At 29.1% G+C, this 12839-nt stretch overlaps 3 protein-coding genes and 1 non-coding gene across 4 annotated transcripts; all 4 read left to right on the top strand.

Moving 5' to 3' along the window:
- The first annotated feature begins 453 nt into the window (after positions 1–453).
- Positions 454–1455, top strand: LOC128959804 (mite allergen Der p 3-like). Its single transcript, XM_054305818.1, has 3 exons — positions 454–694; positions 777–1221; positions 1309–1455. Exons 1-3 carry the CDS (start codon positions 462–464, stop codon positions 1453–1455), a joined length of 825 nt encoding a protein of 274 aa, XP_054161793.1. The 5' UTR covers positions 454–461.
- Positions 1456–7792: 6337 nt separating this feature from the next.
- LOC128960110 (uncharacterized transporter slc-17.2-like) lies at positions 7793–9714 on the top strand. Its single transcript, XM_054306182.1, has 5 exons — positions 7793–8044; positions 8129–8659; positions 8727–9260; positions 9336–9474; positions 9701–9714. The coding sequence occupies exons 1-5, from the start codon at positions 7808–7810 to the stop codon at positions 9712–9714; spliced, it is 1455 nt and encodes a 484-aa protein (XP_054162157.1). The 5' UTR covers positions 7793–7807.
- A 335-nt stretch (positions 9715–10049) lies between these two features.
- Positions 10050–12558, top strand: LOC128960109 (uncharacterized transporter slc-17.2-like). Its single transcript, XM_054306181.1, has 5 exons — positions 10050–10283; positions 11058–11588; positions 11666–11794; positions 11859–12263; positions 12334–12558. Exons 1-5 carry the CDS (start codon positions 10050–10052, stop codon positions 12556–12558), a joined length of 1524 nt encoding a protein of 507 aa, XP_054162156.1.
- Positions 10810–10881, top strand: Trnah-gug (transfer RNA histidin (anticodon GUG)). Its single transcript has one exon. It is a non-coding gene; the product is annotated as a tRNA-His (tRNA).
- Positions 12559–12839: the final 281 nt, after the last annotated feature.

Genomic DNA, 12839 nt, shown 5'->3' with positions numbered 1-12839 from the left:
AAAATAATTTCTAAAAATAAATTTAATACTTAATTAAACTGATTAAAACAATTCAAATAAAATGCTAATTATAAATAATAAAATCTATTTTAAAACTATATTGATGCGCCTAATAAACATTACCTGTAAAATTCAACAGATGTTTTACATACTGATAAAAAGTATGTAATTTGCTAATAAATAAACTTGATAATACTTAATTGAACTAATTACAACAATATAATTGATTAGTAAATTAATTATAATAATCTATATATTTTTATATTAATAAAATGTTAACATTACACACAATGTACTAAAAAACAGTTATCAATAGATACAACAGATTAGCAGATAACCTATGAAAACAGTATATAAATAAATATAAAACTATAATTAATAAAAAAATATTTATTATAAAAAACAATTAGTTTTATTTATTACTAATATTATTATTAAATAAACAATTATTGTGTAAAAAAATGTATTCAATTGAAATACTATTAACTATACTTTGTATTTGTATTGTAAGTCATCTATCGATTGGCAAATCCATAGATTTTGATGACGAAAGAGTTGGTATAATTGGTGGACACGATGCCCGACCGGGAGATAACCCACACATGTGCTCAATGAGAATCAATGGCAATCATTATTGCGGTGCATCTATTATAGGGGACAGTTGGGCCGTCACAGCAGCACATTGTATCGTTGGGTTAGTAATACTTACATACATTGTTAGTATTATTAGCAATAATAGTAATAATAATTATATTTAAATTTTGTATTTTTCATAGTTTAACGCCACCATATTTATCACTACATTGTGGTACAACTGATCGCACAAAACAGGGCCGGGATTATAATAATGTGTCCAGGGTCATTTGGCATGAACACTTTGACTATAAGGTCGATTTGGTCAATGATATTGGCCTGATTGAAATTAAAGGCAAATTTGACATGGATAATAAATATATCAATAAGATAGCACTGCCTGTCCAGGGCTATGATCAACCGGCCGGTGTTAATGTGACTTCAGTTGGCTGGGGTTACACTGAGTATAATATTAATATAACTAAACATGAATTTCCACAAACATTACAAACAGTCGATATGCCTGTTGTGGACCGGGATGTATGTCTTGAGGTTTATCAAGATTTTTTCAAAGAAATCGGACAAAATTATACTATTGATGTGAGAACTGTATGCGCCGGTGGACATGGAGGTCATAATGTGTGCGATGTATGTATTATAATATGTATTTTAAATATTTTGTTTTTTGGTGAATATTCTTTTACTTTTTTTTATTTTATGTAATATAATATTTAGCATGATTCTGGATCGCCACTAAAATTTAATAATATGTTAATTGGTTTAACCTCATGGGGCAAACATTGTGCTATACCTGGCTATCCCACTGTGTATACAGCTGTAGGTCAATATAGAGATTGGATAAAGAATCACACTGGCATATAATTAAGTATATTTTATTTTTAAATATAATTGACAGTTATTAATACTAAAAAGTGTAAATAAATAAAATAAATATTTTTAGAAAATAACCTTATAATAAAATTCAATTTATATATAAAAAATATTATCAATTTTTTTCTTAATAAATAAATAAAATTGAATTATACAGTATTATCTACTGTAATACTTTACAATTTTAAATAATTATTTTGTATTTTAATCTTAATGCAATTAATAAAATTATAGACTTAGATAATTATTGGTACTTCAAATTAATCTACAATACTAATAACTACAATAATTGCAATAAAATTAATTAAAGTGAAGTTTATTATACATTTGTATTCATTAAAACATTAAATGTTAGATTTAAAAAAATCAATTTATTAAATAATAGTACAATAAAATACCTTTATATATACAGTACAATTATCTGTAAAATTAATTTTATTGATATTCTATATATAATAGATATATACAGTATATATTAATAATTAATTATTAATACATATGTGCCAAAGTATTTACTGTAAATTAATTAATTAATACAAAAATTGTTGATAATAACGTTAATTATTACATAATATTTATTTTTAAATATATTATAGTAGAATTTAAATTATTAACTTATCAGAATATTTTTAATTATTATTAATTAATTCTAAAATGCATAAAAACTCTATATATTCAATAAAATAATTATTATATTAATAAAATATTATTTATAATATTATTAAATATTTATAAATAAAGATTTAATAATATAATATTAATTAACTTTTATAATATTTTTAATTAAAATATATTCATAAAATTATAATATATTCATAAATATATTAAATTACTGTAAATAGAATTGGCAATCTAAATATCGACAAATTATAATTTTTATTAAAAAGATTATTTTAATCAATAATAATAAAAAATATTAAACTGATAAATCATTTTTAATTATTATTTTTGAAATATACTGTAAAGTAAATGTCATATAAAGTATGATTTATAAGACTAAATAAATCGATTATTTATACAGTATTTTGTAAATAGATTTTGACAATTTATTACCATTTGTATTATATATTCATAAACAATTACATGTAAATATTTAAATATTAAAAAAAGTATAATACTGAGATATACTGTATATTGAAAATAAAATGCAAAAAATTATCTATAAAATATAAATATTTTATTTGTTGTCACATAAAAATTATTATTTACATATCGTTATTGTTATACTACTGGTAAGCATTTAGCATAAATAATTATATTGCTTAATACTGTTTTTTTTCTACATTATTTAGTATATTGTTTTACTATTTTAATCAACTAAACAATATATAATAATAATAATCACTTATTATAATTTGAGATTTTTTTTACAATGCATAAGAAATGCATAAGAAATAATATCATAAATTAATTATTATTAATAACTTATTGATATTTAACATTATTATTATTACTAATTGAATACAAAATTAATTTTTTAGAAATGTTGAAACATACAAACAATAACAACAATTTATGTGGTTTAAACTATTTGATAATTTTTAACAAACTAATTGGCAATACCTATTGGGGAATCAATAATAATAATAATAGCAACAAAATTAACACATCTATTAAACAAAATAGAAATTTTATCAAATTAACCAAGCTAATTGAAATAGTATGGAACCTATTGGTATCGACATTAGTGGCCGTCTATGTGTACAACACACTAGAGATTATGGTCTATAAGTCAGACTACAATTTTAAGCACTCATCAAAAGCGTCCGGTTTAGTGGTTACAGTGTTTAGAGTGGGTTGGATTTTCTACGTTTCCCAGGGACTGTTTGTCTATTGGTATCTATTACTGTGGGGACGGCCTATCCTAAGTAACCTTATCGATGATCACAACCAATATCTAAATCAAATGCTAATTAGGGGTCAATATGAACGTAAAATTGGTATTTATATTTGTTTGACATTGTTTTCAGTGTCGACCCTATTTGTAGTATCAGTAGCCACGGCTCTGTCAATTGTCAACTTTTTCGACCGACTAATATCGGTATTTTATTTTTCAATGTTCTATCTATCGGCTATGAACACTTTTATGATGCCAGCACTGGTAGCCTATAAATGTTTGATAATTTCCCATCAATTTGACAATATTTTTGCCACCATTAATATTGATCGAAACCATTGTCTGGATCTCAATATTATCTATCAACAGGTATTCAAAATACTCAAACAAGTTCAACAATTTGATGCATTGATATCACCCTATCTATTGGTCACACTGTTTGTCAACTCTATTGTCTGTATGTCCTCAGTGTGTACTCTAACACTCAAAATGATTGACTTTATGCTACACCCGATCAGCTCATTGGTCTACTCGTCCATACTGTTGATCTCTTTGATGACTATCGGCGATATTATACCAAACAGTTTCCGACGACTGGTCGACAAATTAGAGGACTTAGATTGCGTTCGGTTGTCGTCCGACGGGCGGACAGTTGTCTCACAATTATGCGACTTTGAGCACCGGATGTCTCTATCGGCGATGGGTTTGTTTAAAGTCAATAGAAGTACATTACTATCGTGTTTGGCATTAATCGTATCATATTCTGTGGTTGTCATACAAACAACTATTCAATAATTTATTATTCAATAACTTATGAATGTATTATTTTTATTGCGAAAATTCATTATTAAAGTTTAAAACAAATTGTATTAATAATTTGTGAATATTAAATCTTATTTATTAATTAATTTGAAAAATTTAATTATAACTTAAATCAATGTTCATTATATATAATTTATAAATACAGTATATTTTCACGAACTCCTGAAAGGAGTCCGTATATGCATTCTAAAAGTCTGTCTGTCTGTCTGTCTGTCTGTCTGTCTGTCTGTCTGTCTGTCTGTCTGTCTGTCTGTCTGTCTGTCTGTCTGTCTGTCTGTCTGTCTGTCTGTCTGTCTGTCTGTCTGTCTGTCTGTCTGTCTGTCTGTCTGTCTGTCTGTCTGTCTGTCTGTCTGTCTGTCTGTCTGTCTGTCTGTCTGTCTGTCTGTCTGTCTGTCTGTCTGTCTGTCTGTCTGTCTGTCTGTCTGTCTGTCTGTCTGTCTGTCTGTCTGTCTGTCTGTCTGTCTGTCTGTCTGTCTGTCTGTCTGTCTGTCTGTCTGTCTGTCTGTCTGTCTGTCTGTCTGTCTGTCTGTCTGTCTGTCTGTCTGTCTGTCTGTCTGTCTGTCTGTCTGTCTGTCTGTCTGTCTGTCTGTCTGTCTGTCTGTCTGTCTGTCTGTCTGTCTGTCTGTCTGTCTGTCTGTCTGTCTGTCTGTCTGTCTGTCTGTCTGTCTGTCTGTCTGTCTGTCTGTCTGTCTGTCTGTCTGTCTGTCTGTCTGTCTGTCTGTCTGTCTGTCGGTCTGTCTGTCCCACATAGGTTAGTGGTTCGAATCCAGACTCTGCTACAAAATTTTTTTTGATTTTTTTAATTTTATTTTTTGATAAAGCATCAAAAATGAGCTATGGGATAAGTATTGAAATTTTGATATTTCATCAGGAACATAGAGAAAATGGCGTCTAAAAATTTAAAAAATATATTTTTTGATTTTTAAATTTAGATTTGTGTAAAGCATCAAAAATTAAGTATAAGAAATCTGCATTTAAATTTTTATCTCTTCAAGAACTACGAGAAAATCACAACTAAATTTTTAATTTTGTCATACTGAATCATTTGATACCCCACATGATTATAGTTGATAATTTTTTTTATTCTGAAGCATTTGTTATCCAACATGTCTATAGTTGAGTTTATTTTGTAATACTGAATCATTTGATACATTGTATGACAATAGTTGAGTTATTTTGGTATTCTGAAATATTTATAATTCACATTACTATAGTTGATTTTATTTTGTCATATTGAATTTAATTTTTAATTAGGAATTATTTAAATGCTTTCTAGCATTCTCAACTGGTTAAGTCATGAATTTTTAAAAATTTAATATAAAAATTTTCAAAAATAAATATTTAATTAGTTTTTTGTTTATGTATTAAAATTAGTAAATAAATTATATAAACTTAAACCAAGTTAACTAAAAAAATCTAAAACACTTTATCTTAATTATAAACTTTAAAAATATTATAATAACTTTTTAATAATTTACTAATTGTTTTATAACTATAAATAAATAATATTTATAATTAACTTAATTTATTAAAAATAACTACATATTATACTTTATCATTTTTTATAATAGATAATTTAAATGGCATATAATAATAAATATTAATTATGAACTATAAACTCAGATAATTAGAAAATATAATGTAATAAAAATAAAATTCATTTAACACTATAAAAAATAATAATATAATATTAAATAAATATAATATCAACAATAAAAACCAGTTAAGAATGCTAGAAAGCATTATTAGAAAAAAAAACTTGAATATCATAAATATGTTGAAACCAAATAGTTGGTATAATTATATAGTATTAATTTATATAGTAACAAAAATAAAAAACTGGTAAAATATACATAATTTAAATAATGTTATGTAGGTTATCTAATGACTCGGTATGACAAAATAAACTCAACCATAGTCATGTAGGGTATCAAATGACTCGGAATGACAAAATAAACTCAACTATAATCATGTATGGTATCAAATGATTCGGTATGACAAAATAAACTCAACTATAGTCATGTATGGTATCAAATGATTCGGTATGACAAAATAAACAACCATAGTCATGTATGGTATCAAATGATTCGGTATGACAAACAAAACTCAACTATAGTCATGTAGGGCATCAAATGACTCGGAATGACAAAATAAACTCAACTATAGTCATGCAGGGTATCAAATGACTCGGTATGACAAAATAAACTCAACCATAGTCATGTAGGGTATCAAATGACTCGGAATGACAAACAAAACTCAACTATAGTCATGTAGGGCATCAAATGACTCGGAATGACAAAATAAACTCAACTATAGTCATGTATGGTATCAAATGATTCGGTATGACAAAATAAACTCAACCATAGTCATGTAGGGTATCAAATGACTCGGAATGACAAACAAAACTCAACTATAGTCATGTAGGGCATCAAATGACTCGGAATGACAAAATAAACTCAACTATAGTCATGTATGGTATCAAATGATTCGGTATGACAAAATAAACAACCATAGTCATGTAGGATATCAAATGACTCGGAATGACAAACAAAACTCAACTATAGTCATGCAGGGTATCAAATGACTCGGTATGACAAAATAAACTCAACCATAGTCATGTAACAAATATCAAATGACTCGGAATGACAAACAAAACTCAACTATAGTCATGTAGGGCATCAAATGACTCGGAATGACAAAATAAACTCAACTATAGTCATGTATGGTATCAAATGATTCGGTATGACAAAATAAACAACCATAGTCATGTATGGTATCAAATGATTCGGTATGACAAAATAAACAACTATAGTCATGTATGGTATCAAATGATTCGGTATGACAAAATAAACAACCATAGTCATGTAGGGTATCTAATGACTCGGAATGACAAACAAAACAACTATAGTCATGTAGGGTATCAGATGATTAATATAATGAAATAAACAAATATAATCATGTTTGGTATTAAATGATTTAGTATAACAAAATAAACAGTTAAAATCATACTTTTGCTGCCATTTTTTTAAAAATTAATATAATTTTAATCTATTATATCTTATTTTTAATACTATATACAATTCTAAGCGCTAAAATTTACCTTAATTTTTTATACATTTGTCACCATTTTTTTTAAAAAAATAATTTTAATTTATTATATCTTATTTTTGATGCTCTATACAATTCTAAACGTTAAAATTTTTACCTAAATTTTTTTACTTTGGCCGCCATTTTTAAAAAAATAAAAAAAATAATTTTAATTTATTATATCTTATTTTTGATGCTCTATACAATTCTAAACGTTAAAAATTTTACCTAAATTTTTTTTTATTTTGGCCGCCATTTTCTCTATGTTCCCGAAGAGATATCAAAATTTTAATGCATATTTTTATGCTTGCTTTTGATGCTCTATTCAAATTTATACTTAAAATATTTTTTCTTAAAATTTTCTTTACTTTGGCCGCCATTTTCTATATGTTCCCGAAGAGATATCAAAATTTTAATGCAACTTTTCAATACATTATTAGTAGTCCTCTAACCGAATCTGAAGTCAGAATTTCAAAATTCGCAAAAAAAATGCTACACACACACACACAAAAAAGGCTCGTATAGATTTCAGAAAACAAAACTTTTCAAGTTTTTTTTGAAAATATTATCACAAATATTATTAAACTAAACAAAACTATGAGACTTTGTATCGCACTGTTAGGTGCAATAGCCGCTGGTTTCCTGTCCAGCCATCGGTCCAGTCTCAGTGTGTCGATAGTATCGATGACCAAATACCACACCATCGGTGCACAAAACAGTACCGATTCCGGTCAATGTTTTAGTATAACTGATAGCACAGGTGATGGCACACAATATGATGATAGTGTGGTTGATGTTATTAGAGGAGAGTTTGATTGGGATGAGAAACTACAGGTAAATCAGTAATATAGTTAACAAATATATAACGTTATATATATATTTATTAATATTTAAAAATGTATGCAATTATTTTTAAAGGGCATTATACTAGGCGCCAGTTTTTATGCTTATTTGATAACACCGACAATAGCCGGCCGTATCACCGAACGATTCGGCAGCAAATGGGTTACATTGACAGCAGTAACCGCACCGGGCGTACTATTAGCGCTGATTCCCGTAGCCGCCAGATATAATGTTTACCTATTGATAACCTTATTGGCAGCAATGGGCTTATTTCACGGCTGTATCTTTACATCCCTGTTCTCTCTGTTCGCCCATTGGTTCACTGCTACTGAACGATCTATAGCGTTAGCCGCGGTCGCAGCGGTTCACAACTTTGGCAATGTTGTTACCTATCCGTTGGCCAGTTATTTGTGTGATAATGGATTTGCTGGTGGCTGGCCGTCAGTGTTCTACGTGATCAGTGCGGCACACATACCGTGGATAGTGATGTGGTTGTTGTGCATTGAGGACACACCACTTATTAGCAATACTCGCGGTTTCGTTAAATGCTCGGACAGTGAGCTCAAGTATATAACAACTCATAAGTGTTCATTTGGTGCGCCAAAAGTTAGTGTTTAATTATATTAAGTATAAGTATTTTTTTAAAAATATTATAATTAGTATATTTTATTAGAAAAATTCAAAAGCACCATGGCTAAATATATTCACCTCTCGTCCACTTTGGACAGCCGTCAATGCCAAATTGTGCGCCGGATGGGGTTATTATCTATACCTGAGCAAAATGCCATCCTATTTGGACAAAGTATTTGGTATGCCATTAATGCAAAATGGTATGTTTAACTCCATGCTATCGCTGGCCACTGGCATTACAATGGCACTGGGAGGTCCGTTATCTGCTCTAATCATCAAACGATACAAAAATCGCATATCAAAAACAAATATCAGAAAACTGTTTGAATCGGTAGCACTGATAGGACCGGCCGTATGTCTGTTGGCTATCACACAAATCGGTTGTCACTCGCAATCAGTGGTCGCACTGTTAATCGTAGCACTGTTTCTATACGGACTATTCACTGGCGGCGAGTTTGCCGTCTATGGCGAGATAGCGCCAGACTTTTCTGGTACAGTGTTCGGTATAGCCGGTACTCTGGGCGCTATTCCTGGTTTTGTGGCGCCCTATGCTGTGGGCGTCATTTTGGGCGATCAGGTACAGTACTTTCATTTTTTTTGTTTACTTTAATACAGTATAAAATCGTTGAATATATTTTTCAAAAATAATTAGCCAGGTCACATTGATCGCTGGAATATTGCATTTTATATAACAATTGGTTTGTATATATTCGGTGCGTTAGGTTTTTTGTTATTTGCATCGGCCGAACCCCAGCACTGGGGTGTCATTCACGATAAGGAAACACCTAAAAGTAATGAAAAACACAATAATGATGATAATAATAATGAAAAACATGCATAATAATTTTACTTTTATTAATCTGTACAGTAATTAATAATAATAATAATTAAAAAAAATAATAATAAAATTTATTAAATAATTTACTTTAAAAAACTTTTGTTTATAATACAGTATTAATTATTTAATATATAGTACATTGTATTGTAATTAAACTTATGTTATCTTTATTATACTAGTCATCAAACTGTAATTAAACAGTTAATTATTTTATTTTACTGTTATTAATATTAAGTTAAAATATTTATAACTAGTAAAAATTTTATGTTTACAATTATTTATAAATTAAAAAATATATTTTTTTAAATTAACATTTTATTTGATTAATATATTGTATAATTATTTTAAAACTAATTTATTTAATAAAAATAATAACATCTAAATTATTTAACAGTATATTATTATCAACAAACTTATACTAATTACTAAATAAACTAATTTAAATTATATATATTTTTTAAATATGTGAAATAAAAAAATATATTTTTTTGTATAAATTATAAAATAAATTAAATAAATAAAAAAACAATGCGATTATATATTGGACTGTTGGGTGCAATGGCAACGGCATTGTTCTCCAGCCACCGGTCCGGCCTATCGGTAGCTATCGTATCGATGGCTAAGTATAATAGTAGTGCACATAAACATGACTCGGATGGCCAGTGCTGGCAACCAGACAGCACTGGTAGCTCACAGGGTAACGACAGTAGTGTCGACGCAGTCATAATTAGAGGCGAATTTGATTGGAGTGAATCATTGCAGGTAATTATCAATTAAATTTAAATTAAATGTGTATTTTGTAAATTATAACATAACTAAATTTAATATAAATGATTACAAAATAATTCAATTAATTTCTATAAATCTTTATCGTTTAAAAAAAATACTTTTGCAATATGCTATTGGTTTATGCAAATAAAAATAACATGTATATAAATAAAACTATTAATATCTAAATAATTAATTTTATACTAATCATAAATATAGAATATAAACGGCTATTATTTTAGTTGTTAGTATTTACAAAACATGTTTGTAAATCAAATTGTGATAAAATTATTATTTTCATTAATGTAGTCGTAAAGTGTGTGTATTTAATCATTAAATTTGATTTTATAATAATATGTGACACACATATCAAAAGTTATAAATAATCATATGCACCCTGGTTAGATTATTTATAGACCACAGGTATATAAAGTATATAAAGTTTATACTAATATAATCTAATCTATCAATACTTGTAGTATTGACTGACATTTAGTTATTTGCACTCTAATAATATCGAGTCGTGATCGTATAGTGGTTAGTACCTTGCGTTGTGGCCGCAATAACCCAGGTTCGAATCCTGGTCACGACACAGTATATTTTTTGATTTTTTTAGTTAATATTTCAATTTTTTCTCATTATATTTAATATAATGATTAATGATTTATACATATAACTTATGTTTAATTAATTTATATATTTAATATATATAAATACATTTATTATTAATTTATTATTTAATAAAACTGTATTATTATATGATAATAGGGTATAATACTAGGTTCCAGTTTCTATATGTATTTGGTAACGCCAACACTTTCTGGTCGTATTACCGAACGATTCGGCTCCAAATGGGTGACACTGGTGTCACTAACGGCTCCGGCCGTACTATACTCACTGATACCGACTGTGGCGCGAACCAGTGTCTACCTGTTAATTGCACTGCTGGTAATTATGGGCTTTTTTCACGGCTGTATATTTGCATCACTGTTCCCGTTGTTGGCCAATTGGTTTACACCGGCCGAACGGACAATAGCCGTGGCCGCACTGGCCGCCGGTCAAAACTTTGGCAATTTGTTTACTTTTCCGTTAGCCGGTTATCTATGTGACAACGGTTTTGCCGGTGGCTGGCCATCAGTTTTCTATGTAATAAGTGCGGCACACATACCTTGGATTGTCATGTGGTTACTGTGCGTTGAGGACACACCACTCCTAAGCAATACTTGCGGTTTCATTAAATGCACGGACAGTGAATTGAAATATATTTATTATAATAAAGGCTCGTTTGGATCGCCAAATGTATAACTACTTTAAATCACTAATCAATAATATACAAAACAATATTGTAATTTATTATGTGATTGTATTATATTTAGAAATCATCATCGGCTCCGTGGCGTCACATTTTCACATCCCGGTGCGTGTGGGCCACTATTATATGCAAAGTGTGCGCCAGTTGGGGCTATTATCTATACCAGACCAAAATGCCATCATATCTCGACAAAGTAAAGTCCCCAGAGATGTGACAGTCAGTTCCCATACATTATTTAATAACATTTTTTATCTAAGGTTTTCGGTATGTCATTGCTAAGCAACGGACTGTTCAATGCCGGTCTATCCCTGTCTACCGGTGTGACTATGGTTTTAGGTGGTCCGCTGTCGGCACTGGTTATCAAAAAGTTTGGCCACCGTTTGACCAAAACCCGTGTTCGCAAACTATTCGAGTCGACAGCACTGATAGGACCAGCTATTTGTTTGGCTATCATAACAGTCATGGGCTGTAACTCTGCAGCAGTAGTCAGTCTACTGATGACCGCACTGTTCTTCTACGGGTTTGTAACGGGCGGTGAGTTCTCCATTTATGGCGAGTTTGCGCCCGACTTTTCGGGTACAATATTTGGCATTGCGGCCACTTTGGCCTCCATACCCGCATTTATCGGGCCGTACGCTGTGGGCGTTATTTTAGGCGACACTGTAAGTAGGTATTCATCATATGTATAGATAAACAGTTTTTTTTAAATTAATCGATTTGAATGGATGATAGCCCGGTGAGAGAAGTCGCTGGAATGTTGTCTTTTACATAACAATAGCCATCTATTTGATCGGTGCCGTCGGCTTCGAGATGTTAGCATCGGCTGAACCCCAGCACTGGGGTGTCATTGGGAATATCGATGGCTACGACACGTCCAGTGTTAACACATTCAATAGTGATTGTATTGATAAAGAGAGATATAAAATTACTACTATCGATGAAGTTATTGATGAATGAATATTTCATGTAAATGTTTGTTATTTTTAATATTTATTTCAAATATTTCTATCTTAACTATTAATATAAATTTATGATTATAACTCACTTTTAATATCTACTGTTTATTATAAAATCTATAAAAATATTTTCCCAAATAATGTTTAATTGACAAACAATTAGTTAATAAAAAACCAAATATAAATGTTAAATTTTTTATTGATAAAAGAAAACTTTTACTAAATTATTTTAATTTAATATTGAATATATAAAATACATATATATATATACTGAAATATTTA

This window comes from Oppia nitens, unplaced genomic scaffold (assembly GCF_028296485.1).
Source record: "Oppia nitens isolate AA-2021 unplaced genomic scaffold, nextdenovo-longstitch-racon4-pilon3 scaffold4_pilon_pilon_pilon, whole genome shotgun sequence".
Taxonomy (NCBI): Eukaryota; Metazoa; Arthropoda; class Arachnida; order Sarcoptiformes; family Oppiidae; genus Oppia; species Oppia nitens.
This window is presented reverse-complemented; position numbering and strand designations above follow the sequence as displayed.